This window comes from Balaenoptera borealis (genome assembly GCF_965194805.1).
Source record: "Balaenoptera borealis genome assembly, chromosome: 19".
Classification (NCBI taxonomy): Eukaryota; Metazoa; Chordata; class Mammalia; order Artiodactyla; family Balaenopteridae; genus Balaenoptera; species Balaenoptera borealis.
The window spans coordinates 68,586,964-68,614,624 of NC_138878.1; the positions used below are offsets into that span (position 1 = coordinate 68,586,964).

Consider the following 27,661-nt stretch of genomic DNA (forward strand, 5'->3'; position numbering starts at 1 on the left):
CTTTTGTAGCTTAGTATCTGCTGTACTGATCTCTAATAGGTAAGGATTTGAGGTATATAATCTTGTAGTGAGCCTAATGAAGTCTACCTTATTAGGGAAGAGCATTTTTCATATAACTGTGGGCTGTTTGTATGTATTCTCTCCATGTCCGTTGCCCATTTTTTAACTCTATTTTTTTGTTATTAAGTCTTTTGAATACCTTGTATATTTTGGATGGTAACATCTTATCAGATACATGGCTTGCAAATATTTCCTCCCATTCTGTAGATTGCCTTTTTTTGTTGTTGATTATTGCGTTGCTGTGCAGAAGTATTTTCATTTGGTGTAGTCCTAGTTGTTTATTTTTGCTTTCATTGCCTGTGCTTTGGTGATATCCAGAAAAATCATCGCTAGGACTAATTTCAGAGAACTTTTTCCTTAGGTTGTCTTTAAGGAATTTTACGTTTTTAGGTCTTACATTTAAGTCTTTAATCTATTTCAAGTTACTTTTTATAAGTGGTATAAGACAGGAGTCCAGTTTCATTTTTTTTTTTTACCTGTGGATAACCAGTTTTCCTGACACCATTCAGAACTTACTCTCCCTGCCACCACCACATTTTATGTTTTTGATGTCACAGTTCAGATATTCTTATATTGTGTATCCATTAACAAGTTATTGTGGCTATAATTATTCTAATCCTTTTGTTTTTAACTTTTATACTTGAGTGATTTAAACACCACCAATACAGTATTATAGTAATCTGAATTTTACTACATACTCAGTTTCACCAGTGAGTTTTATATTTTCCTATGTTTTCATGTTTCTATTTATTATCCTTTCATTTCTGCTTGAAGAACTCCCTTTGGCTTTTTTTTTTTTTTTAAGTCTCAGGTATTTATTAATCAGTGTAAACCCCAACACAAAACACCAACGTGATTTCATGCATTTAGAGGGGAAATATTTCCTGGTTAAGTGGAAAATTGTACAGATGGCTTCTGGAAGACCTTCGTTCTAAGAAGCATTATAGTGAAACATTTCATTTAGAAGTCTGGAACTTCTTTCTTCAGTTTGCTGTAATCGACATTCACTGAGTAGAACTTGTATTGATCATTGGGACCCAGTTTTTTCCAGGGTTCTAGGTTATTCTTTCTTTTTTTTCTCTTTGGCCACGCTGGGCAGCTTGCGGGATCTTAGTTCCTAGACCAGGGATTGAACCCTGGCCACAGCAGTGAAAATGCCAAGTCCTAACCACTGGAGTGCCAAGGAACTCCCTGGGTTATTCTTTCTGTCCCAGCTGACATCTGGATTGAACAATTCCAGGTGCAAGACATACAATGCTGCTCCAGTACCTCCCACTCTAATAAATACAAAGAGGGGATCAAGCTAGGATGCTTCTTGGCCTGACCAGTGATCTGGTAGAGCATGGTTGCGACAGAGGCCTTCAGTTCAGATGGAGAGAAAGACAAATGTGCAAGGCCCAGGACTAAGTAGTCTCTTCTCCCTTTGGCATTTCTTAGAAGTCAGGCTGAGTGTCATTGAACTCCCTCAGCTTTTGTTTGTCTAAAGTCTTTCCTTAATTGTGCAGGACAGCTTTGCTAGGTAAAGTATACTTGTTTGGCAGTTTTTTTCTTCAGTGTTTTGAATACAGTATCTACAGGAGATTTGTTCCAGGAGCCCGTGTGGATACCAAAATCTGTGGATGCTCAAGTCCCTTATATAAAATGGCATAGTACAGTGAACAGAATGAACCCTCCATATCTGCAGGTTTAGAATTCACAGATTCAGAGGACCAAGTGTATATCATCCCACTGTCTCCTAGGCTGCAAGACTTCTGCTGAAAAATCTACTGATAGCTTTATGAGGGTTCCTTGTGTGAAGGAGTTTCTTTTCTCTTCGTGCTTTCAAAATTCTGTTTGGCTTTTTTGCTTGTTTACTGACAGTTTTGTTTATAATGTGTCTTGGTAATATCCTCTTTGGAATGAATCTGTACAGGGACCTATGAGCATCATGAATTGGGTGTCCACATCTCTTCCCAGACTTGGGAAGTCAGACATTATTTCTTTAAACTTTCTGACACTTTTTCTTTCTCTCTCTTCTTCTCCTGGGACTCCAATAATGCAAATATTGTTTTGCTTGGTGGTATTCCATAGTTTACCTATGCTGACTTCACTTTCTTGCCCCCTCTGGCTGGATGATAAATGACCTGTGTTTGAGTTCACATATTCTTTCCACTGCTTGACCAAGTGTGTTGTTGATACTCTGTTGCATTTTTCTTTTCATTTGTTGTATTCTTCAACTTCAGAATTTCTGTTTCTTTTTTATGATTCCTGTCTCTCTGAACTTCTTGTTTTGTTCCTGTATCATTTTCCTTATCATGTTGAGTTATCTATCTGTGTTCTCTTGTAGCTCACTGAGCTTCCTTTTTTTAAAAGTTATTTTATTTATTTTTGGCTGCATTGGGTCTTTGTTGCTGCGCACGGGCTTTCTCTAGTTGCGGCAAGTGGGGGCTACTCTTTGTTGCAGTGCGCGGGCTTCTCATTGCAGTGGCTTTTGTTGCGGAGCACAAGCTCTAGGTGTGTAGGCTTCAGTAGTTGTGGCTCGCGGGCTTCGTTGCTCTGCGGCATGTAGGATCTTCCTGGGCCAGGGCTCGAACCCGTGTCCCGTGCATTGGCAAGTGGATTCTCAACCAGTGCACCACCAGGGAAGCCCCCTCACTGAGCTTCCTTAAAACATTTATTTTGAATCCTTTGGTGGTTCATAGATCTCCATTTCTTTGAGGTTGATTACTGGAAAATTATTATGTACCTTTGATGGTATTATGTTTCCTTGTTTTTCATGTTTCTTTTATCTTTGTGTCAATGTGTGTACGTGTGGTGAATCAGTCATTTCTTTCAACGTTTTGGGGTGAATTTTGGTTAGAGAAATAGCTTCACCTTTATGTGAATGCAAGGGTGGTGGCTGGGTGGGGTATTGTGGTTTTGACTCCAGTGAAGACCCCGGGAGTATAGTCTCTGTGCAGATCTGTCAGCTGAGATCAGAATGGTGAAGATTGTAGGGGTCCTCAGTGACCATGGCAGCAGTAGTATGCAGTGGTGGCAATGGCTTTTGGAGTCTTTGGTGCCAAAGACTGCTGGGAATCCACTGATCTCTTTTTCTCCCATTGAGGATGTTATGGCTAAGGGGATTTCCTTTGGAATCCATGCTGATGAACTCTACAGGATCCTCTAATGTGAAAACTGGGGAGTCTGCCGCTATCGGACAGGTTCTTTGTTGTCAGTGACAAAGCCTGCTGGGGTCCTCCACAGAGCAGGCCACTAGGGACCATGATGGCACAAGCCCAGTGGCTGACACAAGTAGCTCTCACTTACGTACTTTGATCCTAACCATCCAGGCATCTCTGCTAAGCCAGTTTTCCCAGCAATCCTTTCTGTGCAGTTATTCTCCTTCTTTTGCTCCACTGTGTTGCTGTTTGTCTTAATTGGACACTTATGCTGTACCCCGCACCCACCCCAGGGCTATTTTTATTCATTGATAGCTGTCTAATTGTTTTTGGAAAGGGAATGAATGCTAGTATCTCTTATTCTGTCGTCTCACTGGCATCACTCACATAGATCTCTTTTCTCTAGTCTTTTTTTGTGCTGAGTTGCTCTGGGACAGTGCTGGCCATTCTTTTGTGCTGTTTTTCTCTTAGGACTTGCATCATGTGTCCCACGTACTTGCTCAACTAGGAGTTGGGGGGAGAATCCTTTGTGCATCACAGGATAGACATGACTCCAGTCATGGAAGAGTGGGCTCAGAGGGAGCCTGGCCTTGGTGAATGGCAGTTGGCGATGGTGTGAGACCAGGGCTGTGTGTAAGACCATACCAGAGACCTGTCCCATTCAACCAGTGTTTTGTTTCCATTGCCTGGGTCCACATCCCATTGCCATTTGTTCTTCCACATTGTTGATACTTTGCCAACTTGTCAGTTCTAGTAGTTATCATTTACACTCTGGTTTCCTTCCAGCGGTAATCTCGATCTCTCTAAACCCCACATCTCAACCATTTCTTTGACAGGTCTCCCTGTAGTGCTCTCCAACATCAGGCCACGCATGCTGTGCTTGGAGGTGTGCATATATCCTTATATTGACTTTCAACAGTATCTACTCTGTTGCAGTTGATTTTCATGGGATGGGTACATTCACATTCTTCTACACAACCTCATATCAACCAACAGGAATGGTTCTGTAGGAAGCCAATGACAGAGGAGTAAGTTGTAAACCCTACCTCTGTTCCTCGTGTTATACACTGTCTTTGTGTCCTTCCCTTGGTGGGGTTTCCACTGTTCGGTGACTTTAGGAGCCCAGCAGTGCACAGCAGCCATTTCCTCAGAGTTCAACCTGCTTGTCTTCAAAAGTATCCCTGGACCCATGCCTAGATGTGACAGATGCACATTTGTGATGGGCTTGCCCCATTCCTATAGTGTCAACATATACTTCACCAGTATTTCTTTGGGTTCAGGTTGTTGCTGTGGAGCACAGGATGCAGAGGTACCCTTTGAACAAAGCATTTCTATAGGAATCTCACAGGCCAGAACTCCCAGTCCAGCTGCATCTTCCCAGAAGACCCACCCCTGCGAGATGTGTGGTCCAGTCTTTTTTTTTTTAATATTTTAAAAAATATTTATTTATTTATTTAATTATTTTTGGCTGCGTTGTGTCTTCGTTGCTGTGCACGGGCTTTCTCTAGCTGCGGTGCTCAGGCTTCTCACCGTGGTGGCCTCTCCCGTTGTGGAGCACGGGCTCTAGGCATACGGGCTTCAGTAGTTGTGGCTCGTGGGCTCTAGAGTGCAGGCTCAGTAGTTGTGGCACACAGGCCTAGTTGCTCTGTGGCATGTGGGATCCTCCCGGACCAGGGCACGAACCCATGTCCCCTGCATTAGCAGGTGGATTCTTAACCACTGCGCCACCAGGGAAGCCCTGTGGTCCAGTCTTGAGAGACATTTTCCAGTTGGCTGAGCAGCAGGGAACACAACACGGCCAGAATCTCTTGAGGTGTGGGGCATGTGCAAAATGTTTTTATTTCAGGGTAAGCAAACAACACCAGAAGCAGCACATGAGAGAAAAACCCTTTTTAGGCAGTGTAGACAAGGCTTCACTTGTGAAGAACTGCAATTTCCAGGAGTCAGGGAAGCCTTTTACCTGCAGGGAGCTTGGGAAGGACTTCCTAATCTTGTCAGGACACCTCCAGCAACAGGCCACTCACTCCCAGGAGAAGCCAAACAAAATCTCTGAGTGTGGGGTGACTTATCAAAGAAGAAAAAATCATTATACCTGGGGAGAATGCAAGAAAGCCTTTAACCCCCAAAACACACCTGATCAGGACCAGGGTGTCCACACTGGAAGACAGTGTTTTTGTGTGCCAGGACCCTGGGAAAGCATTCAGGTTCAAATCCTTGTATGTTGTGCATCAGAAAGTCCACACTATAGAAGGGCTTTACATGTGTGGTGAATGTGGCAAATCTTTTAAGCGGAGCTCGACCCTCAGTCAACATGAAAGAGTTCATACTGGGGCAAGGCAGTACAAGTGCAGCAAATGTGGGAAATCCTTTAGCTACAAATCTTTGCTCGTTTATCTCCAAAAAAGTCACATTGGAGAAAAATGATACATGTGCAGTGAATGTGCACAATCTTTTAGCTATAGCTCCATCCTTACTCAACAACAGAGTGTTCACCCTGGAGAAAGGTCTTATGAGTGCACTGAATGTGGGAAGTCTTTTACTGATAGGTCTGGCCTCCATTATCATCAGAGAGTTCACACTGGAGGAACGCCTTATGAGTGCAATGAATGCAGGAAGTCTTTTACCTATAGCAAAGACCTCCATTATCATCAGAGAGTTTACGAAGGAGATAGGCCTTATGAGTGCAGTGCATGTCGGAAATCTTTTACTGCTAGGTCTGGCCTCCATGATCATAAGAGAGTTCATACTGGAGAAAGGCCTTATGAGTGCAGTGAATGTGGAAAGTCTTTTACCTGTAGCACTGGCCTCCATTATCATCAGAAGATTCACAATGGAGAACGGCCTTATGGGTGTAATGAATGTGGGAAATCTTTACTGCTAGGTCTGGCCTCCGTTGTCATCAGAGAGTTCACACTGGAGAAATGCCTTATAAGTGCAGTGAATGTGGGAAAACTTTAACTACTAGGTCTGGCCTCCGTGGTCATCAGAGACTTCACACTGGAGAATGGCCTTATGAGTGCAATGAATGTGGGAAATCTATCACCTTCAGCTCCGGACTTTGCTGTCATCAGAAAGTTCACACTGGTGAAACACCTTGTAAGAGTAATGAATGTGGGAAATCCTTCAGCAAAAAATCTACTTTCTTTTAACATCAAAGAGTTCACACTGTGTAAAGGCCTTAGCTTTTAAGGAAATGTGCGATTGTCCTGTTGATTATAATGGCACTAAAGGAGCCATCTCTCTGAGTTCAGTTTTGTACAAATGTTCACAGTTAGGAGATCCCCTGTAAGTCTGAGTTATATGAAAGCATGTGTGGCTTGTTATATACTCTCTGATCTGCTCAGGGCTCTTGCCAAATTTATGTCACTGCCAATTTCTATGGCCAAAGACGTTTTACCTTTACCACCTGGCAGGTCCACACAGTTTGCATCAGTCACCATCCCAGTGTGCTCAGGGAAGCTGACCACTGGTCTCCCATGTAAAGGTTTGTGGATTCCTGTAGTCTCTCACTGATATTCTCCTTAAGGCCGTTACTGCAGAGGCGGGAACACAAAGGTAGTGAAAATGGAGATCTGTAGTCCTGGGATGTGGCTTTGCGGCCCAGTCTGTATTCCTGTTGATGTGGTTGGAAACATCCTTCATTGCTCACCAATGTTGGCTTCCACTGAGGCAAGACTGATTCTCAGAGGGCATGAGGAGAGACATGGTGGTCAATATAGCATTCCCAAATTTATTTTCTTAAAAGGGATGCACAGATTTGTGAAATGTAAAGCCATTTTTTATAGCTTTATTTAAAAGTATAATTTATATTGAATTAAACTTTATACATTTTCTTATATACATAATTTAAAGTATACTATTTGATAAGTTTTGATGTAGGTATGAACCTGTGAAACTACCATCATAGTTATAATAATGGCCATATCCATTGCTGTATATTTACCTCACATCCTTTTATAATCTCTCCCTGCCCTTCCCTCCCTCCAAATAATCATTGATTTACTTTCACTTAAAATTGATACCTTTGCATTTTGTAGAATTTATATGGTGGGAATCATTAAATATTTACCCCTTTTTTTCCAGGTTTACTTTATGTTGTATAACTACTTTGAGATTCATCAATGATATTATGTGAATACTTCACCTTTTAATTTTGCTGAGTATTCTTATCTTTGGATAAATCGGTATTTGTTTATTCATTCATCTGTTTATGGACATTTGGGTTATTTCCAGATTTTTGACAATTTAAAAATAAACGTGATACAAACATTTGTGTACATTTCTTAAAATGAATATATTTTATCTTTTGTCAATAACTTTGAGTGCAGTGTCTGAGTCATAGGGTAGGTGAATGTTTAACTTTTGAAGAAACGAACAAATTTTGATCTAAAATGACTACCTTTTTGCATTCCTACCAGCAGTGTATGAGGGTTCCATTTCCTCACATCCTAGTGAATACTGATTTGTTTAATTATTTTAATTTTAGCCCTCCTTTTTTTTTTTTTTAATTATTAGCACCTTTAATTATTATTTATTTATTTATTTGGCTCTGTTGGGTCTTCGTTTCTGCACGAGGGCTTCCTCTAGTTGCGGCAAGCGGGGGCCACTCTTCATCATGGTGCGCGGGCCTCTCACTATCGCGGCCTCTCTTGTTGCAGAGCACAGACTCCAGACGCGCAGGCTCAGTAGTTGTGGCTCACGGGCCTAGTTGCTCCGCGGCATGTGGGATCTTCCCAGACCAGGGCTCGAACCCGTGTCCCCTGCATTAGCAGACAGACTCTCAACCACTGCGCCACCAGGGAAGCCCTAGCCCTCCTTTTTTAAAAAAATATTTATTTATGTATTTGGTTGTGCCAGGTCTTAGTTGTGCCAGGCAGGCTCCTTAGTTGTGGCATGTGAACTCTTAGTTGCGGCACGCATGTGGGATCTAGTTCCCTGACTAGGGATCGAACCCGGTTCCCCTGCACTGGGAGCGCAGAGTCTTATCCACTGTGCCACCAGGGAATTCCCCAATTTTAGCCCTCTTAATAAGCTTGTCATGCTATTTCAGTGTTGCTTTAATTGGATTTCCTTAAGGATTCATGATGAGCATTTTTTCGGATGTGTATATGCTATCTGTATGTCTTTGGTAAAATGTGTGCTCATATCATTTGGGCTATTTTCCTTTATGAGTTAGGGCTATTTCCTTTTAACAAATAGGACAGTAAAATAACAAAGATATATTGGAATTTTACCCATTTTACTCCTTGAATAACATAAGTGATTCCTTTGCTTTATGGAATAATTGTTTTCAATTCCGGAAAAATATTTCCTAATTTCTGCAAATTTGGGGACTTCCCTGGTGGTCCAGTGGTTAAGAATCCGCCTTCCAATGCAGGGGACATGGGTTCGATCCCTGGTTGGGGAACTAAGATCCCACATTCAGTGGGGCAGTTAAGCCCACGTGCTCTAGAGCCTGCGCACCACAACCAGAGAGAAGCCCACGCACTGCAATGAAAGATCCTGCATGCCGCAACTAAAATCCCACGTGCCACAACTAAGACCCGACGCAGCCAAATAAATAAATAAATAAAATTATTAATTTTTGCAAATTTGTATGCTATACACAATGTAATGTTCATATTTATCATACACTTAATTTGCATTATAGATTCATCTGCATTATTAACACACTTCATCACTTTCCTAAGTTAGATGTTTAATAATATAATAAAGCCCTGCTTTGTAGTTTTCACCGATTTTCCTGGTCTATCTTGGGGATTGGTGGGTTGGAGCAGGACTTTAAGGTGGACCAGGTGTGGGACTTCCCTGATGGCACAGTAGTTAAGAATCCGCCTGCCAATGCAGGGGACATAGGTTCAAGCCCTGGTCTGGGAAGATCCCACGTGCCCCGGAGCAACTAAGCCCGTATGTCACAACTACTGAGCCTGCACTCTAGAGCTCGTGCTCTGCAACAACAGAAGCCACTGCAATGAGAAGCCTGCACCCGCAACAAAGAGTAGCCCCTGCCCGCTGCAACTAGAGAAAGCCTGTGTGCAGCAACAAAGACCCAATGCAGCCACAAAAAAAAAAAAAAAAAAAGGTGGACCAGGTGGTATTAGAATAGACATTCCGAAGCCCTTCTGGAAGCCAAAGAATAGGTCAGTGATAAGACTCCCCAAACGTGGGCCATACAATGTGGGTTTAAATCTCATCGCCAGCCATCACTGGGACCACAGGCAAAACAATTCACTCTGGGTTGTCTCCTGTGTAAAATGGGGATAAAGAGCAGCCCTGCTCTCAGGCCTTTGGAGGAGCTGAGGTGCCCGTTCTGTGTGCAGTGGCTACACCACCAGCCACACCTGCAGGTGATATCCCCAAGCCACATACCTCTGGGCCCTTCTGTCCCCAGGTGCTTGTGAGAAACAAATGGGGCTTCCTAGAACCCTCTGATCCACTGGAGGACGTGGCTTCAGGTTACTGAGGTCTCAGTGTGGAATCCCAGGGAATCTGTGGGCCACTCTAGAGCTCCCCAAGATTTACTTCACTGACTGTGACAGGGAGGTGATGAAGGTGTTCACCATAGCCTCTGTGAGGGTCAGTGAAAGCAACAAAACACAGCCCGTACTGGTACCAGGATTCCAGGATTTGCATTTGGAGCATTTCTTTTTAATTCTCACAGCACTCTGGGCATTGGGAGCTATCACTGTATCGCTGGGGAAATCCAGAATCACAAAGATGAAGTGGGTCCCCCAAGGTCGCACCACAGACGAGTATCAGATTCAAGAGGCTGGATTCAAACCTGGAAGTCTAGCTGCAGAACTGGGGACAGTCCCTTTATCATGGCACGTGAAGCCCGGGGTGGGTGCACAGTGAGGTTCATGGAGACTCAGCTGCTGCTGCTGTTATTGTTGGAATTATTTTCGTGATCGTTTCCCCATTCCTTGGATGTCCCAGAGCAGTTAATGTCTACTGTGGAAAACAGAATGGAGGTTTCTCAAAAAACTGAAAATAGAACTACCATGTGATCCAGCAATTCCATTCCTGGGTATATATCCAAAGAAAACAAGAATAATAATTTGAAAAGGTACATGCACCCAATGTTCATAGCAGCATTATTTACAATAGCCAAGATATGGAAGCCACCTAAGTGCCCATCAACAGATGAATGGATAAAAAAATGTGGTACACACACAGACACATGCACGCACGCACACACACAGTGGAATACCACTCAGCCATAAAAAATGATATTCTGCCATTTACAGCAACATGGATGGACCTGGAGGGTATTATGCTCAGTGAAAAAGAGACAAATACTGTTTGATATCACTTACATGTGGAATCCAAAAAATACAGCAAACTAGTGAATATAACAAAACAGAAACAGACTCACAGATACAGAGAACAAAGTAGTGGTTACCAGTGGGGAGAGGGAAGAGGGGAGGGGCAAGATAGGGGTAGGGGACTTAGCGGTAGAAACTGCTATGTAGAAAATAAACAACAAGGATATATTGTACATCACAGGGAATTACAGCCATTATTTTGTAATAACTTTTTTTAAAATTTATTTATTTATTTATTTTTGGCTGTGTTGGGTCTTCGCCTCTGTGCATGGGCTTTCTCTAGTTGCGGCGAGCAGGGGCCACTCTTCATTGCGGTGCACGGGCCTCTCACTGTCATGGCCTCTCTTGTTGCGGAGCACAGGCTCCAGACGCACAGGCTCAGTATTTGTGGCTCACGGGCCCAGTTGCTCCGCGGCAAGTGGGATCTTCCCAGACCAGGGCTCGAACCCGTGTCCCCTGCATTGGCAGGCAGATTCTCAACCACTGCGCCACCAGGGAAGCCCCTGTAATAACTTTAAATGAAGTATAATCTATAAACATTTTGAATCACTATGTTGTACACCTGAAACATAATATTATAAATCAACTATACGTCAAAAATAAAAATAAATGTTTAAATCAGGGAAAAAACATTGAGCTCAGCTTAACATCTCTTCTCAGACTTTAGTATCTCCTAATAAAAATTATTGAGGTCTTAACTTTTTTCACCTTCTTCAGATGCTTCCCCAGAGTTCTCTCTGCCACTCTTTGACTAACTACATAATCATTATAAATAGTTCCTTATAATTCGCATTTCACAACTTTTTTTTTTCGATATCATCTATTCCTCATGCACAACAGTCCCAACAATCACTGGAGAAATGATAACCCCCTCCCAGCAAGGAGATGAGATGATGGGGTTCAGATGCCCCTTTTGCACATGCCCTCTGCCTGAGAACACTATCACTCATTGAGCAGGCACTACACTATACCAAAACAATTTCATAAGTTGCTCTCCATTTGAGATAGATGTCAGATTCCTAAAGGGACTGAATATATCTTTAGCCATTGAGTAAGAAATATTAAGTGGCTAGACAGTTCTCCTTTATGGTTTAGACACAATCAGTGAGGATACAGGCATGAAAGATGTTCTCTGGGAAACAGAGGCAGAGACAACTTCTTGTCCTCCTGTTTCAGGGAGGCCTAAACATCGTTACTCATCTTCCAAGTCATGGCCCTAACTAAACATACAGAGTTAAAAAACAACCAACACTTTTAACTGTATGTATTTGAATAGTAAGAAAACGTTTATTACATTCCAGCTAAGACCGGATGCATTTTGAGTCTGAATGAGAATATGTCCGCTCGCATTTGTAGCCTTTGGAAATAATTGGAATAATCTTTTTAGCCACAGGGGGCCATTTTGAGCTTATAGAGGCCGGAATAATGTCTCTAAACAAATGATCCGTGGCAGACAACACTCCCCGGAAACCCGCGAACCGCCCCTTTAAAAAGGGGTAATCACATTCCTTTCCCCCCAAGGTTAGTCATTTCCCAGCGCCACTCTCAGTGCCCCAGAACCTTTTTTTTCTTTAGTTTAAGTATGGCTGATTTACAATATTATATTGGTTTCACGTATACAACATAGTGATTTAATTTTTTTTTTTTTTTTTTTGGCCCTGCCAAGCGACATGTGGGATCTTACCCATGCCCCCTGCAGTGGAAGCGCGGAGTCTTAACCACTGGACCTCCAGGGGTCCCGTGATTCAATATTTTTATAGCGTGTACTTCATTTAAAGTTATTACAAAATAATGGCTATATTTCTCCGTGCTGCGCAGAACGTCTCTTCGCCGAGGTGGACGCCAGGAATCTCCTCCTGCGCAGCTGTGGAAACTACACTACCCAGAGGGCAATGCGCCCAATGGTGGCGGAGTTGAGCCAATGAAAGCCCAGGGCAGAGGTATTTCCGTGCGTGTGCTTCGCTTCGGGGCGGGACTTCCGGCGTCTTCCTTGTGGCGGTCATTTTGGCTTTTCTCAGGTCGGGTCGCCCACTCAGAGGCTCGGAGCCAGGGGTCCTAAAAGAGAAGGTGCCAGAGGCCTCCACAGAGGCGGGTCCAAGGCTTGGCGGCGGCACACCTCGGGGTGACCCGAAACAGGCTGAGATCGGGACCTCCACGCCTCACAGACTCCGCTTCGCCCACAGACTCCGATGGCGGCGGCGGCGCTGAGGGACCCGCCTCAGGTAAACGCTCGTCTTCCGGGCTCTCACCGCCCTCACCCCCCCAGACACTAAAGCCCCGGGGCGCCTGCTCACGTTCCTGCAGCTCGGGGCGCGGTGTCCGGGACGGTGAGGCGGTCGTGGGTAGGTCTTTTTCTGACAGTGGGATGGCGCGTGGGAGAGGGTGACAGGCGGAGGGACCCGCAAGTGCAAAGGCTGGGAGGTCGGACTGAGGCGGGAGGATTCGGGAAACCTGGAGTCCGTCTTATGTCTGCAGGACATAAAGAATGTGAGGCGAAATTGTGCCTGAGGAGATTTACTTTCATTCTGAAGGGTGTGAACAAAAGAGGGACACTGAGATAGGATTCTAAAAGTTTTCCAAAGGCTGCTCAGAGGAAGAACAGACAAGAAGAGAGATAATAGATACGGGAAAGGTCGAATCCTGTAAAAGATTACACAGCTGGCAAGAGTCTGCTCTCAGGGCTGAGGCCCGGAGGTAATTCAGACATCTCGAGCTCACCTGGCTCCTGGGCTGGCCAAGGGTACTTAGTTAGCGGTCTGAGCCCAAGGATGCTGGCCGTGGTGGTCAAACTCCCAAACGACCTGTCTTCCACAGATTCCTGTAACTACGGAATCGCTTAGTAATACTGGTTTGTGGAGTTTATTTCAGGGTCTCGTTAGTGCTCACCCCACCCTTGTGGTCTCTGGGGTAATAGCGTCCTGGTACTGTTTTGCCACTCTTCCAGGCCTTGGGCCTGGGGGCCTTGAACAAACACCAGGCCTAGGGTTATGAAGGATGGTTCCTATTTTTGGCAACGAGTGGAATGAGATAAGGAAAGTACCAGATCAGGCATAGGTACCAGAATGTGCAAAGGCCTGGAGGGGAGGCGAGGGAGGGTTCAGGGACCTGCAGGTATCTTTTCTTTCTCATGGGAACTGAGAGCAGTGGAGCAGGAGGCAGGTCTGGAACGGCTTTTTTTTTTGGTTGCGTTGGGTCTTCATTGCTGCGCGTGGGCTTTCTCTAGTTGCAGTGAGTGGGGGCTACTCTTCCTTGTGGTGCGTGGGCTTCTCATTGCGGTGGCTTCTCTTGTTGTGGAGCATGGGCTCTAGGTGAGCGGCTCTCTGTGGCCTCAGTAGTTGTGGCGCACAGGCTTAGTTGCTCCATGACATGTGGGATCTTCCCAGACCAGGGATTGAACCCGTGTCCCCTGCATTAGCAGGCGGATTCTTAACCACTGCGCCACCAGAGAGTTCCCTGGAACAGCTTTGTGAGAAATTGGGTGTCTCTTCTGGAGGTGATAGGGGCAATGAGAAATTTGGAGCAGTGGAGACAGGTGATCTGACCCAGGTCTCAACAGGCTCCCTGTGGCTGCAGCATGGAGAAGAGTATTGGCATCAGGGAGGAGATAGGAAGACCAGGGAAAAGGATACTCCTATAGTCTGGGTGAGTGTGCTGGTAGCTGGACCAGGGTGGTGGCCATGGAGTTGGGAGATGTGGCTGGATTCTGGATTGGTGTTTTAGGTATGGCAAGCTGGATTTTCTAATTTTGAGGTTGAGAGAAGGAGTCAGGGATGAAGTGAAAGTATGGATTTTACATGTGGAAGGATGGAAGCTCTACCAACTGATATGGGGAAGTCCATAGTAAGAGTAATTTTCACTGGGGATATTAGAAGTTCTATTCTTGACCTCTTAAGGATATGAGGTGTTTCAGAGTGCAGTTTGTGGGCATCTGGAACTCTGAGGAGGAGTTTGGGATGGAGACTTATCCAGAAGGTAGTAGACAGTGTGGACCAGGGAGGAGCTGTAGATCGTTTTAGTATGGGGAGTCCTCGTCAGGAAGATAATGGTAATAATAGCCTAGGAAGAAGAGAATGGGCCTGCGGACTGGGTTTCCTGTTTGGAGCCCTGGTTGTGGGAGGTGGGTGTCACAACATGGGTGAAGGAGTTAGTCACAGAGAGGGTTGTAAGGGTAAATGTTTTGGCATGCGACCAAGGCTTCTGAAGGATCAGTGGACATGAGATGGATTCAGAGGCATCATCGGGAGTAATTCAGACAAGCTGGTGTTTATTCACTGCTCTACCAACTCACTAGGGTTTTGTTGTAACCCTTGGTGGGACCTGGGGTGTTCTAGTCAGGCTGGCAGATTAGCTTGGGGACACAAGTGGTCATCTGGGAAACTCACAGATGATGTAAAGGGCCAGGCGCTGGGCCGTGAATGAGGGTTAGGTGGAGAAAGGAAAGCTATGACTGGTGAGGGTTCATCAAGTGCAGCACAAGTGGAGTAGGGCCATGGGTATCTGAGATCTGATGTGGTTCTCAGTGGGTGAGATTGAAGCAAGGGACAGTCAAGGAAGGAGGCCTTCATAGCAGGACTCAAGGCTGCCTTTGTCAGTGGGGACCGTCACCGTCTAGGGTCGTACTTGATCGTGTTTGAATTTGCCAAGCATTCTGTGGATCACATATACTGAGTAATGAATAGAGAGGCTGAGGAGATGATTTTGGTGTAGGGCAGGAGGGGGGCTGTGGCTGTGGGAGTGAAGTTGTGAGAGAGCTGTGGTGGAAAGAGTGATGTGCACATGGAGAGGGAGTGTGAACTCACGGTTCCAGGGCCCTGGTATTGGCATAAGAGTCAAGGGTGAGCCCAGGATTGCTGGTGTCTGGGAGAAATGATCTGGGGAACCCCAGGGGAACTGCCTGAGAAGAGTGGGGTGTTGTGGCTTTATGTGCTAGGTCCAGAGCTTAGATGACATCTGTCTGCCCACCTGTCTGTTATTTAGGGCTGTCACAGTGATCAGTAGGACCATGATGAGACAATGGGTATCCGTGCCACCTGAGCTTGGAAATCTTGACTGAGGTGGGGAAGGGAGAGGGGTAAGCAAGTGATAGATTGGGGAGGTGGTGAAATTGGGATCCTAGGGGGAAAGCTGGTCATGAAATGAACTATCCCCATCATGGCAAGGCTGTGTGACCTTTGAAGTTGTCCCTGCAGGAATGCAGCTATGGGAGCGAAGTGTGGTTCAAAGAATGATGTGCATGTGAAGAGGTAGTGTGAACTAATGGCCCTAGAACCCTGTTGTTGGGGTCATAAGGGTGAAGGAAAGACCAGTGTCAGATCACTCACACCCTCCCTGTGGCCAGCGTCTCTCCCTAACCTATGTGTGTGACACCCACCTTATTGACAAGAGGCAATGTGGCCTACATGCAAGACCCAGTGGTCAGATGTCACCTATCTGCTCATCTGCCTATTGATGTGGGAAGACGCAGTATCAGTGGGACTATAAGGAGAGAGTGATTCTAATGGCACCAAGGCCTGGTATCTCCTCTGAGGTGGGGAGTAGAGTGAGCAGAGGATAGATTGGGGCAGGGGGTGAGGGGAGTGGGGAACGTGGCATGATGAACTTGGAATCCTAGGAGAGAAGCTGATGGTGGAATGAACTGTCTCCATTATGACAGGGTATGAAATTTGAGGATGTGGCCATTGACTTCTCCCAGGAGGAGTGGGGGCTCCTTGATGAGGCTCAGAGACTCCTGTACTACAATGTGATGCTGGAAAACTTTGCACTTGTAGCATCCCTGGGTAAGACCTTCACACTCTTTCCAGTGTTCTGAGATGATGTCCTGTTTTTCCTTTTTTCCCTGGAGTTAGCATTGTCTTTTCCACAGCTGGATCATGGGCTCTGCTAATTTCCTCTGCTTTCTTGTCAGATGTGCTGTGGATGCCAGCACTGAGCTGTGTGTCATGCCCTGAGTAATGGACTCCCCAAGCATCCCTAACACCTGTTGCCTCCAAAGTGCAGAGATGGGTCTGGGAGTCAGGAGTCTTGTAGTTGGCTTAATGAATCCCACGTTGCTTGCCCTCTCCCTGGTGGAGTGACTATGTCCAGATCCATGGCCTCCAGTTCTTCCCACTTCTTCTAGCTAACAGTTCTTTGTGACTGCCTGTGCCAGATCATGGTCATTACTTACATGATCCATGGGCTGTTTTTGTAAGACTCTCCTTTAGTTGTTTTTTGTAATGTTTTCTTTTTTTTTCCGCAGGAATATCTCATTTTATTAGAGACTTTTTAAAAAAATTGAACTATAGTTGATTTACAATGTTGTATTAGTTTCTGGTGTACAGCAAAGTGATTCAATTATATGTAATGTTTTCTTTACTGAATACTGTCATAGGGCAAGTTGCTCTAGGCCAGTGCTGGCCACTCACCTATGCTGTCTTTCATAAGACTTGTGTTATTCAGGTTCTGAGTAGTTGTACAATGGAGGGTGCAGAGAGAACCCTGGTTGTTTCACAGAGTAGACATGGTAAGATGGTCTCAGAGGAGAGCCTGCCTGGGCCTGGTGAGTGACAGCTGGGGGAGGACATGACATCATGGCTGTTTTCATATCAAACCAGGAGCCTGCCCGGTGACCAGTAGTGCCACTGACCACACCTCATTTCTACCTTTTCCCCATACTTGACACTTTGCTGACTTGTTATTTCATCTGTGACTTCCGGCTCCTGGCTGCCTTCACCTTTGTGGCTTCCATGGGTCACCTGTTCCTCAGTACTGCTCCCTCTGCAGTGTTCTCCCCCATTGACCTGCACATGTATCATGAGGTGTGCACATATCCTTAAATATTCCTTGAATGCCAGCTACTCGATTCCATTTGGATTTTACTGGGGCAGGACACAACTAGCCTGCCCCACAGCTGAAGGTTGTTGGCAGAGGAATGAGTTGGAAACTTTGCCTCTGCTCTGTGTGGTGCAACCTATCCTTGTGTCCTTTGTCTGGTGAGGTCTCCCTTATTTGTGATCTTCAGAGGCCTGCCCACTGCTGCCAAGCAGCCACTTCCTCAGCTTGCCCCCAGCTTCCTTGTTTTTAGAACAAACCCATGGCTCATTCTTTGTTGTGTCTGACACACCTTTGTAATGGGGCTTCACTTTCCCACCAAAGTAAACATGCATTTCCTCAGCGTTTCTCTGCTTTCAGGTTGTTGCCATGGGACAGAAGATGAGGAGGCCCCTTCTGAGCAGAGTATATCTGTAGAAGGAGAGTCACAGGTTAGGGCTTCTAAGGCAGGTCCATCCACCCAGAAGACCCACCCCTATGAGATGTGTGTCCCCATCTTAAAAGATATTTTGCAGCAAGCTGAGCACCAAACAGTATACCCTTTGCAGAAACCAGACTTGGGTGGCACATATGTGAGATGCTTCTGTTTCAGTGCAAACCTTCACCAGCAACAGAGGCATGACAGTGGAGAGAAGCCCTGGAAAAGAGATGTGGACAGGGCCTCGCTTGTGAGGAGCTGCAACTTCTTTGTGCCAGGGAAGCCTTTCACCTGTAGGGAGGTTGGGGAAGACTTCCCAGCCACCTTGGGCCTTCTCCAGCACCAGGCCACACCCAACAGTGAGGAACTACAGAGTGGCAGCAAGAGTGGGCAGGCCTTTCACAGTGAAAAAAGTCATTACAAGTGGGGTGAATGTGAAAAAGTTGCCAGCCACAGCCACACACTTGTTCAAGATCAAAGTGTCTGCTCTAAAGAAGGGATTTATGAGTGTAACAAATGTCGGAAAGCCTTCAACTGCAACTACAGACTTGTTCAGCACCAGCAAATTCACACTGGACAAAGGCCATATGAGTGTGGTGAATGCGGGAAATTCTTTAGCCATATCTCTGGCCTTGTTAAACACCAGAGAATTCACAGTGGTACAAAGCCTTATGGATGCAGAGAACGTGAAAAATTATTTACCCACAACTTTAGTCTTACAAAACACCAGAAAATTCACACTGGAGAAAGGACTTATGAATGCAGTGAATGTGGAAAAGTCTTCAGTCACAAATCCAAACTCATTCACCACCAGAGACAACACACTGGAGGAATGCATTTTGAGTGTGGTGAGTGTGGGAAATTCTTTAGCTACAAATCCAACCTCATTGAACACCAGAGAGTTCACACTAAAGAAAGACCTTATGAGTGCAGCGAATGTGGGAAGTCCTTTAGACAAAGTTCTAGCCTTTTCCGACACCAGAGAGTTCACACTGGAGAAAGGCCTTATGAGTGCAGTGAATGTGGGAAAGCCTTTAGACAAATTTTTAATCTCTTTCGACACGGTAGAGTTCACACTGGAGAAATGCCTTATGAGTGTAGCGAATGTGGGAAATCTTTTAGCTGCAAATCTGAACTCATTCAACACCAGAGAATTCACAGTGGAGAAAGGCCTTATGTGTGCAGTGAATGTGGGAAGTCCTTCAGACAGTTCTCTAACCTCATTCGACACCGGAGTGTTCATACTGGAGAAAGACCATATGAGTGCAGTGTTTGTGGAAAATCCTTTAGTCGCAAATTTATCCTCATTCAACATCAGAGAGTTCACACTGGAGAAAGACCTTACGAGTGCACTGAATGTGGAAAATCTTTTATCCGCAAATCTGACCTCATTCAACACCAGAGAATTCATACTGGCACAAGACCTTATGAGTGCAGTGAATGTGGGAAATCCTTTAGACAACGCTCTGGGCTTATTCAACACCGGAGAATTCATTCTGGAGAAAAGCCTTATGAATGTGGGGAATGTGGGAAATCCTTTAGCCAAAGTGCTAGCCTCATTCAACATCAGAGAGTTCACACTGGGGAAAAACCATATGAGTGTAATGAGTGTGGAAAATCCTTTAGCCAAAGTTCTAGCCTCATTCAACACCAGAGAGGGCACACTGGTGAGAGGCCTTATGAGTGCAGTGAATGTGGGAAGCTCTTTACCCACAAATCTGACCTCATTCAACACCAGAGAGTTCACACGGGAGAAAGACCTTATGAATGTAGTGAATGTGTGAAATCCTTTAGCCGCAAATCTAACCTTCTCAGACACTGGAGAGTTCATGCTGGAGAAAAGCCTTAAATGTGCAGGGAATGTTTTATTTCCTCACTCAGTATAGCAACACTGGAGGAGACTGTGTGAGAGCCATTTACCTGAATTTAAACCTCTTTTATTCAAACATACACCATGCAAGATTGCTCATAAGTTTCAGTTACACCTAAGGCTTTAAGGAGATACATTATACTTTGTAACCTGCCCAGAGCTGCTGTTAGATTTATGTCACTGCCACTTTCTGTGGCTGAAGCCATTTCACCCCTGTACATCAGGCACCACTCCAACAGGCTCAGGAAAGCTGAACTCTGTGTTCTGCCATCTGCTTGAGGAAATTATGAATAGCCCAAGCCCTTAGCAGGATCCTCATTCCTTTCTCTCTGATTTTAGGGAATGGACCTGACCCAGGTTGGGTCCAAAGGACCTATCCTCAGCTTGCTAAGAAGGACTACCTTTTTCAGGGACATTATTGTTCTCACATCATACTTTTGATGAATTTTTCCAGGTTCTAATTTACCAACCTGGAAACTGCTTGCTGCACATTGCTCTGGTTTGTGATCTTTTGTAAAGGCCTCCTCTTGCACCTTTAATTTTTGGCGGTTCTTTTCTCTCTTCCATGGGGGTTTGGAAGCAGAATTGTGATCTGTAGCATGTAGAGGTGAACAGATTAATTTGCATTGCTTCCCAAGGCCTTAAAAGAAAGACTGCAGGTCTCTGTGGTCCTAATTGGTGGACTGGTGCCAGGATTTTCGGAGAGGTCGTAAGTCACCCTGAAGAGGAGGCCTTTGTTGTGAGAACCCCCAGTGCTTCTGTGACCAACATGAATTTTATTCCCTTGTTCACATAATTCCCAGAACCATTGAGGGGACCTCATCCCCAGGTCCTATAAAGGAGCCATGTGCCACGATGTACTAATTTTCAATGACATTTTCAGTGTCATTTATTGTTAGACTACAAGAGTCAGGTAGAACCATAATTTGTGTTACTGAACCAAACTCAGGTCCACTTGCCCATGTGCAGCACAGCCAATCTACTGACACCAGGTTGTGATGAAGTGAAGTACAGCATTTACTGTAGGGCATCAAGCAAGAAGAATGGGCAGCTATTGTTCAAAAGACCTGAACTCTCCAATGGTTTTCAAGGAAGGGGTTTTTTTTTCTCTTTTTTTTTGTGTGTGTGTGTTTTTATTTATTTATTTATTTTTTGTTTTTCCCTTGCTGCTTTTAATATGTTTTCTTTATTTTATTTTATAATTATTTTTTTAATCAGTTATCAATTTTATACACATCACTGAATACATGTCAATCCCAATCACCCAATTCAGCACACCATCCTCCCCGCGCCACTGCAGTTTTCCCCCCTTGGTGTCCATACGTTTGTTCTCTACATCTGTGTCTCAACTTCTGCCCTGCAACCCGGTTCATCTGTACCATTTTTCTAGGTTCCACATACATGCGTTAATATACGATATTTGTTTTTCTCTTTCTGACTTACTTCACTCTGTATGACAGTCTCTAGATCCATCCACGTCCAAGGAAGGGTTTTTAAAGGCAACATTTGGTTTGAGTGTTGCAGCTCGTGGACTTTCTTCTGATTTCTTAGTATTGAGGTAACAGGGTGATGTTTTAGTTATCTTAATCATCAACCTGCTAGTTCCAACCAGTCTGGGGTCTATGTGCTTGTGGACAGCATGTAGTCACCATCTTCCACCTGGGTGCGGGTCTTGGTTTCTGCTGAACAGCACAAAGATATGTGTCAGATTGTTGTTATATGTATCATTTGAGGAGGAACAAGGACTCTGATTTATTGCTGAACTGTTGTTTAAGCTGTCATTACTTTCCTTCCTTGACTGCTTTTCCTTTGTTTCTGTATTCCCTCACTTCCCTAATGAGGAACTGCTTGAGTCTGCTCTTTGGAACTCAGGGAAGACCTTGGAGACTAAAACCTCTTTCTACTAACAAACAAGGGACACATGGAGGGGCTTTTGTACCCAGGAGGGCCTGCAGGGTCCTGCTTTTATTTGATACTCCTCAATCCTGAGGGGAACAGGGTCAGGACAAGAAAAGGAATACAGTTTTGGGTAGAGATGTTAATCATAAATTTACCAAGGGGACTTGGTTTTCGGGGGGTTGGTTTTGTTGGTGCAGAAACACTGGATTAATAGGGAGTTGAGGAACTGCAGTAAATTAGATGGAATGTTCCTCTTCTAAAAGTTCATCCACAAATGCTTCAGTGACTATGTCCTGTGTGATGAGTGTGTACAGAAATTCTCAGGATCTCCATAACTGTATTTCCTGTAGCTGAGGTTTGTGGATTCCTATAGCCTTTCTGGGCTGTTCCCTCAAGGGCATTGCTCTACTGGTGGGAAAACAAGGATAGAGAGAAGGGCAGTCCTGTAGTCCAAGGATGTGTCTTTTGTGACCCAGCGAGCAGTTCTGTTGATTCAAGTGGCAGCAACCTTCATTGCTCGCCAATATTGGCTGCCACCGAGGCAAGGCTGCACTTCCCAGGGCATAAGGAGAGAGATGGTAGAGACCATACAGGGTTGCCAACCTAATTTTCCAAGAGAAGTGGGACATCTACGCTTTTATTTGGAACCACTTTTTAAGGCTTTCCTAAGATTTAACAAAGGTTAAGGTAACCCTTGAACAACATGGGTTTGTATAATTGATGTGCAACAAAGTGCACTTACCTAATGGGTACAATTTGATAAGCTTTGACATATATGTAAAGCTGTGAAACCATCATCACAATCATGAAAGTAAATTTATGTATCACATATTTACCTCATGCTCTTTTGGAAACTCATTTCCTACTCTCCTCAGCCCTACAGACCATCATTGATTCATTGATTCACTTTCCTTTACAATAGGTTAGTTTGTATTTTCTATAATTTTAAATAGGCATTATAAGATGTATACTCTTTTTTAAAAACTGATTTACTTCATGCTGCACAATTATTTTTTAATTCAACAATGATGCTTATATTAGTAGTTAATTCTTTTTATTGCTGAGTAGTCTTCTATGGATAACGTCTTTGTTTATCCATTCATCTGCTTATGGACATTGGATTATTTCCAGGTTTGGGGTATTATAAATAAAGCTGCTTTAAATAATTGCATTCAGTTCTTTATATGGATATATGTCTTATTTCCCATGTGTTAATAACTCAGACTGTTGCAGTGTAGGTAGATGTTTTAACATTTTAAGATATGCCAAACAGTGATCTAAAGTGGTTGTTCCCTTTTGTCTTCCCATCAACAGTGTATGAGAATTGCAGTTCCTCTACAAGGTAGCCAACACTTGATACGGTCAATGTTTTAAAATTTTAGCCCTTGAAATAAGTGTGTAGTTTTAACTCTCTTTGGTTTTAATTCCATTTTCCTAAGAATTCATGAGTTTGAGCTTTTTTTCATGCATTTGTTTGCCCTCTATCTTCTTTGGTAAAAAGACTATAACTTTTGACTACTTTCTTTTTATGTAATTTATTTATTATTTTAACAAATAAGACAGTGTAACAACAAAGACTTATGTTGGAATTTCACTCATTCTTCAATGATGTGACCTCTCTGCCTTATGGAACAATCATTTTTGAATACTGGAAGGAAATTATTTTTCCTCAATTTGTTGCCCTATGCACAACTGAAAGCCCACATGCACCATATATTTTTTTGTTTAACCTGCACTATTAACGTATTCTCCACTACATTCTTAAGACTCAGTATTCAATAATACATTAAATCATGCCTAGGTTTGTAGTCTTTGTGCTGATTTCCCTGGTGTAAATACTCCTGTTATGGTCAATTTCTTTTCTTTTTTTTTTTTTCCTTGTCATGGTCAATTTCAAACTGCCAAAATGGTGTCACTGAACATGAAGTTGGTAAGATATTGCAGTAGCACACTATTTTTTTTTTAATTTTTAAATTTTTTTATTTTATTATTTTTGGCCGCTTTGGGTCTTCATTGCTGTGCGTGGGCTTTCTGTAGTTGCAGTGAGCGGGGACTACTCTTCGTTGCGGTGTGTGGGCTTCTCATTGAGGTGGCTTCTCTTGTTGCGGAGCATGGGCTCTAGGCACGTGGGCTTCAGTAGTTGTGGCACGGGAGCTCAGTAGTTGTGGCTCACGGGCTCTAGAGTGCAGGCTCAGTAGCTGTGTCTCATGGGCTTAGTTGCTCTGCGGCATGTGGGATCTTCCCGGACCATGGCTTGAACCCATGTCCCCTGCGTTGGCAGGTGGATTCTTAACCACTGCACCACCAGGGAAGCCCCAGTAGCACACTATTAATTCTGTTTCCAACATACTGATACAGTAGCCACAAATAACCTCAAAAACAGACAATAACAAAAGAGTCAAAATGATTAGGAAGTGGCAAGTTTTAAATATTTGCTTTTTAAAAGCAGTTTGATTTAAATACAATTAACTTTGGGAATTCCCTGGTGGTCCAATCGTTAGGACTCGGTGCTTTCACTGCCGTGGGCCCAGGTTCAATCCCTGGTCAGGGAACTAAGATCCCACAAGCTGCGTGGTGTGGCCAAAATGTATACACACACAGACACACACACGCACGTGATATATATAATTAAACTGTACATATTTAAAATGTACATTTTGATATTTCCATACATGCTTGCATCCCTGAAACCAAGTTTTCTCCTGCCCATTTCAATTTGTTTCTCAATATATCAAATTATAAGCACATAGTCTACCATTTGTAATGGCTATTTTCAAATATATCCATAAATGGAAAAGACTGTTATGAAATCCCATGAACCCGCTCCCAATCTTGATCATGGTATATATCATTTCATGGTATTCTTTATCTCCATGTATATTAGTGGATTATATTACTTAATAATCCCAGATATATCAATGTATAACCTCTTCAGAATGCATTTCTAAAATGTAAGAACTCATAACTGATCATTTGGCACAGTCTTGATACTTTCAGCTCTTTTAACTGTAATTCAGCCTTTTTTGGCTTCAGTTTGAAGGGTAACAGTTGTTTTTTCATAATTCTTTTCAGGATCATCAAAGGAAGTATGGGCAATCCATCTTGATACAGGCTACTTAAAATATTCCAAGCGTTCAGGGATATAGCCTTTTGGAATTTCTGCTAACTCAACTTCACCAATGAATACATTCACCAGCATAATCCCGAATGCTACTGGAATCCCAGTCAACAAAATGTAGGATTTCACTAAATTCACAAAATCCCTGTCATACAAATATCTAATCATCCTGTTGTACACCTGAAAGTAATATAATGTATGTCAATTATATCTCAACTTTCTGGTTCTGTTTAGTATGTTCACCCTTCCCCCATATTTCCCCTTTAGTATACTAGATATTGATGAGGTGGGTGCCTGAGGTCTTTTACAGATGGACAATTTTGTGATGGTGACAGACCTGGAAATACAGTGTGTCTTTTGCTTCCACACTTCGTGCAGCCCATATGTGCCAGGTATGCAGTAGGTGGGGACACTGCATCACAGCCCAGAGATCTGCAACACACATCTGTGGAACACAGTGGGTTAGGTGTGTGGGGCACAACTTGAGGGTGCCCCACAAACACTCTAGGGACACAAGTGTAACAGGTATGGAATGCTGATGCCCCTCAGCCCAGCCTGGAGGCAGACTTGCACATACCACATCCACAATAGAAAAGATGTATGGCAAACATGGACCACACACACTGGCATATGTAAAGCACACCAGGCACCTGTGAGGTGCATGGAGGCACTATTACCACCTCAGTCTCCATGGAAATTGGACAGACATGTGATAGGGATGCCCAATGGTCATGTGTGGGCCACGCACAATTGCACAGTTCCCATGGACCAAGTGAGATGAGGCCAGCACAGCCTGGCCTGAGGAGAACACACATGTCCCCTACATACACCCCATCACTGCAAGTTTGATGACGGGCTGATGGGAATCCAGATCGGGAGCCTGATGTACATCCCTGCACAACCCAGAGTTTAAAATGTGAGCAGTGGTTTGATCTGAGCAGGAGAGCAGATTTTCATGAGTTTTACAGGAGGGAACATTCAGCCGTTTTCAGGAATGGTTGATCAAGTGTGTTCCCTAGGAGGACAACAAAGGCATGTTCTTGGGGATTAGTGTCACAGTCAGTCATTGATTTGCATTTCACCTAGAAGGGTGGGAGGTGCGGTCATTACCAAGGTCACCTGTTAGAGGGAGTGAGGAAGAACCACAGGGACCCCAGCATATGAGGGCCACAGTGGAGATTCTCAGTCCTTCAGTGTCTCTTCCAACTTCCAAAATAGTGATGGAGGTTACCAGGTGACAGCTCTGTCTGGGTGTACTGAGTGGCGGGGGGACCCTAAGGTGGTGTTTAGAAGGAAAACTGACAGGACCTTGGAAATGAATCATGAGTGTGGCAGTGAGGGCCAGGGATGCATTTGAGATGACATCAGTGGCAGTGTCAGGGGTGTCCCGGTGGTGGTGGTACCATCCATACTAAACACTCATGGGTGGGAAGCGAGTTGCCAGAAGGCCTTTGTGGGGAGGAACTTGAGGTCTGAGAAGGACTCTTCTTTTTTAAAGGAGAGTCTGGGGAGCACATGACACCTGGGGATGGATTCCACAATGCAGGCGAACGAAACTGCTGGAAGAAGGGGCCAGAGGGGATGTGTGAGATGGTAAAAGACTTGTATGAGTTAAACGACTACCTAGAAGGGGACAAACATGGCTTTAGAGGGAGAAACATCATCTACAAATCCACAGAGGGCACAGGCTGGAGTTCATTGTCACTCTTAAATGTTCTTCCAATTATGTAATATGTTCAGTGACTCTGTTCTCCTGTCTCAGCCTCTATTTTTAAAAAAATATTTATTTATTTATTTGGTTGTGCTGGGTCTTAGTTGTAGCAGGAGGGCTCCTTAGTTGTGGCATGCATGTGGGATCTAGTTCTCTGACCAGGGATCAAACCTGGGGCCCCCAGCTTTGGGAACTCGGAGTCTTATCCACTGCGTCACCAGGGAAGTCCCCTCCTGTCACAGTCTCTGATGTGCTAGTTTTCTACAACACCTAAGACGTGACCTCTTAGATATCACCTGATTCTCAAATCCATGAACTCCCCCACTCCACCCCATTTATCCATCTGAATTGGGTTCTCCTGATCTTCTCTGCTTGGTTCTCTTGGTCAATACGTCCAGTAAACTCCTGTCTCAGCTCCTAGCCCCATTTTAGATCCATTTTCCTCACTAGAAGAAACACCAGTTCTGCAGTTCCTCTCTGCCTGCCATGAGACAGTTTCATGGGGCTGTAAGATATCAGTGATCTGGGCAGATTGTGGACAGTAAAATTTCATAGTCCTGAACCTCTGTTTTCTAAGCTGCTGACTCAGTTTAAATTGTGCCAAAATCTATAGTGTTTTACTAAACCTTGGCAAAACCCTCCCTCACTGCTTCGTAGAAAAGCCTCCCAAAGAGAGTTTATTCTCACAATTGAAGAGTAATGCCATGTCCCTACTGGTCTTTCCAGAAATACCCCTTCAATTTTGCCCTGTCTTATTTCTGCCTAAATTCTCTTCCCTCTTCATCTACAGTCATATCTCATGGATTTTATTGTATTAATATGGTTTATGAGACCCAATTATTAGTATAGTTTATTTTTATTTATTTATTTTTAATTGACGTATACTTGATTTACAATATTAGTTTCAGGTGTACAGCATAGTGATTCAGTATTTTTATAGGTTATTCCATTTAAAGTTGTTACAAAATATTGACTATATTCTCTGTGTTATCCTATATATCCTTGTAGCTTATTTATTTTGAGCATATAGTCTGTTACTCTTAATCCCCTACCCCTATCTTGCTCCTCCCCCTTCCCCTTCCCCACTGGTATCCACTAGTCTTTTCTATATCCGTGAGTCTGTTTCTGTTTTGTTATATACACTCCTTTGTTTTATTTTTTAGATTCCACATATTAGTGATACATAGAGTATTTGTCTTTTTTCACTAAGCATAGTACTCTCTAGGTCCATTCACACTGCTGCAAATGGCAGAATTTCACTCTTTTTATAGCTGAGTAATATTCCATTGTATATATGTATCACATCTTTA

At 44.0% G+C, this 27,661-nt stretch overlaps 1 protein-coding gene across 6 annotated transcripts in view; it reads left to right on the forward strand.

The window, feature by feature from the left end:
- LOC309617292 (zinc finger protein 551-like) overlaps positions 1 to 27,661 on the forward strand; it is a 50,874-nt gene that overhangs the window by 5,183 nt on the left and 18,030 nt on the right. Inside the window, exons 4-8 of one of the 6 annotated variants that reach the window (XM_082369396.1) lie at positions 12,344 to 12,747; positions 16,179 to 16,302; positions 17,696 to 18,601; positions 22,837 to 22,864; positions 24,595 to 25,676. In XM_082369396.1, the coding sequence (XP_082225522.1) occupies positions 12,715 to 12,747; positions 16,179 to 16,302; positions 17,696 to 18,601; positions 22,837 to 22,864; positions 24,595 to 24,628 (1,125 nt within the window). In that variant the 5' untranslated portion in view covers positions 12,344 to 12,714 and the 3' untranslated portion in view covers positions 24,629 to 25,676. Of the gene's footprint in view, positions 1 to 12,343; positions 12,748 to 16,178; positions 16,303 to 17,695; positions 18,602 to 22,836; positions 22,865 to 24,594; positions 25,677 to 27,661 lie in introns of those variants that run through there. The other 5 variants (XR_014237881.1, XM_082369395.1, XR_014237883.1 and 2 more) reach the window with 5 other exon arrangements.